The 2,411-nt window shown below is 58.1% G+C and overlaps 1 protein-coding gene across 1 annotated transcript in view; it reads left to right on the forward strand.

Moving 5' to 3' along the window:
- The window catches only part of EFTUD2 (elongation factor Tu GTP binding domain containing 2), a 26,208-nt gene extending 24,162 nt beyond the window's left edge, over positions 1-2,046 (forward strand). Inside the window, exons 27-28 of the mRNA XM_027909174.1 lie at positions 830-937; positions 1,473-2,046. Of these exons, the coding sequence (XP_027764975.1) occupies positions 830-937; positions 1,473-1,568 (204 nt within the window). The 3' untranslated portion in view covers positions 1,569-2,046. The remainder of the gene's footprint in view (positions 1-829; positions 938-1,472) is intronic.
- Positions 2,047-2,411: the final 365 nt, after the last annotated feature.

The following is a 2,411-nucleotide window of genomic DNA, read 5'->3' on the forward strand; positions in this document are numbered from 1 at the left end:
CACACAGGGCAGGACATCAGCTCTGGGGAACTTCCTCAGAGGATTTTGGGGAGGTTTTGTGCACCAGCTGTTCCACGTCTGCCAGGGCTTGGTTCCAAGTCCCATCACACCTTGTCCTAACGAGGCAGCACCGAATGCTGCTGCTGGCTGAGTGTCAAGGTCCTGGAGTGCCCAGGGAGAGGAATCCTCCTCAGGAGGAGGGAATGTTTGGATGCAGTTTGCAGCCTGGGGAGCAGGAGTCTTGGAGCAGGGGTCAGATTCACTCATCTGCTCTAAGACATGGGGTGCCACACCTGAGCTTTGCCTCTCACAGGAGGTGTTTTAAACCTGTAGAAAACAAAGTTGGGGATAAAATACTGTTCTCTGGCCACTTCTGTGGCTGGGGCAAGTCAGGTGCTGTGGGAGCCAGCGCTGTGAGGTGCACAGTGACTTGGGCACAGCCAGGTGGGAGCAGCAGCTGCAGGCTGAGCCTAAAGGTCGAGCTGTCAAAGCCCGAGGCTGAGCTCTGAAAGAACAGACACGCCTGGTGTGTGGAGAGGGTTGTGCTGACTGAGACCCACGTGGGCTGGGCTGGTTATTTTAGGGGTCTTAGGCTACACCAGCCCCTGGGGAAGGTGGGACATGTCCTTGGCTTGGCTTTTCAACACCGTATTAGTGACTTCCCCCGGGCATGAACACCAGCAATGACGTGAGTCTGTGTGTGCCTGGAGAACGGATGGGATGGTGGGGGTGTCTGCAGGGCCCAGGGATGTTTCCTGTTGCAATTTGGGGTCTCCAGGAGGTTGAACCAGCTCCAGCATCACTCTCATGTCCTGGTCCTGTGTTCCAGATTGTGCCTGGGGACCCCTTGGACAAGAGCATCGTGATCCGGCCGCTGGAGCCGCAGCCGGCGCCTCACCTGGCCAGGGAGTTCATGATCAAGACCAGGCGTAGGAAGGTTTGTCTGGGAGCAACCCCTGCAGTGTCCCCCTGTCCCTGCTGCAGTGTTGTCCCTCGAGTGTGCCACATCCCCTCTGTGTTCCCAGAGCGCTCCAGTGTCCTTTGTGCCCTGGGGCTTTGCCAGTGCTGCCTGTCAGTGCCTGGGGGGTCCCATCTGCGACTCCAGCCCAAACCTGTGGCCTCCACTGAGCCCCACTCCCTCCCCAGCCTCTCTGACTCCTCAGTATGGGCCACTGTCCTGCAGAAAAAGCAGGAAGTGGTTTCTGAGCTGGGCTGAAGGGCTGGAGGGGCTCCCAGGGCCACAGAGGGAGCAGAAGGAATCAAGCTCCCCCATGGAAGGTGGTAGATTCGCTCAGACACTGCACATTCACTGCCTCCTGAGGGGTGTTAGAGGCCTTCAAGCTGCAGAAAAGCACCTCATGCCTCCTCTGGAGCCCAGAACTTTATCTTACTGCGGGACACGGGGGCTTTTGGGTGGGATTTCCGTGGGGTGGCTGTGAGGGGACTAACCCTGGCCTTGTGTTACCCCCCAGGGCCTGAGTGAGGACGTGAGCATCAGCAAGTTCTTCGACGACCCCATGTTGCTGGAATTGGCCAAGCAGGATGTTGTTCTCAATTACCCCATGTGAAGGTGCAGCCTGACCCGAGCCCTGGCTGGCACCTCTGGGTCCTTCCCCATCCCTGCCTGCCCAGCCCTGGCTCCTGGAGGCTCAGGGCACGCAGGGAGCTGCTCCTCAGATCGCTTTTCCGTGGCTGTGGAAATCTTCCCTGGGCATTCGTGGACCATTTGTGGGCGTTCCCCACCTGGGGAGCAGCCCAGAGCCCTGATCCTGTTTGTACAGTGACCTCCAGCACGGTTTTCCCCTTGGATTGGCTCCTCCAGGCAGCTGGAGCAGAGCACTGTGAATACCTCTGGGTTCCTGAGGGCTGGGCCTGAACAGTGTGTGTGTGTCAGGCATTTGGGGCAGCTGAGGAGGGGGGGGATTCTGGGGTGGGAATCTGGGGGGGCAGTGCTTCTACCTGCTCCCTGGGAGGAGAGATGAGTGTGGCTTTGACCTTTTTTGTACCCCTGTTTTGAACCCTTGTAAACATTTTAGTACAAACTTCCAGGCTGGGCTTGGTCTGATCATGCTCAGAGATGGCGGTGCTGGGGGAGCCTTCCTGGTGCTCCCAGTGTGTGCTGTCCCCATTTCCCCCATCCTCAGCCCCCATTTCCCCCATCCTCAGCCCCCATTTCCCCCATCCTCAGCCCCCATTTCCCCCATCCTCAGCCCCCATTTCCCACATCCTCAGCTCTGGTTCCCTCTGGCCTCAGCACTGTTCCACTCCCAAGGATCAAGTCATCCCACTCCTGCCTGTGGTAGCAAACAGACCAGCTAGCCCAGGACAAACTTGTCTTGAATTTTCTTCTTTTCTCACTGGATCTTGTTGAGTTTTCAGGGCTCTCCTCAGCTGCTCCTGCTCTGAGAGGT

The sequence above is a fragment of the Empidonax traillii genome, unplaced genomic scaffold, assembly GCF_003031625.1.
Source record: "Empidonax traillii isolate 1590-97213 ecotype Southwest subspecies unplaced genomic scaffold, ASM303162v1 scaffold1972:size51909, whole genome shotgun sequence".
NCBI classification, from domain to species: domain Eukaryota; kingdom Metazoa; phylum Chordata; class Aves; order Passeriformes; family Tyrannidae; genus Empidonax; species Empidonax traillii.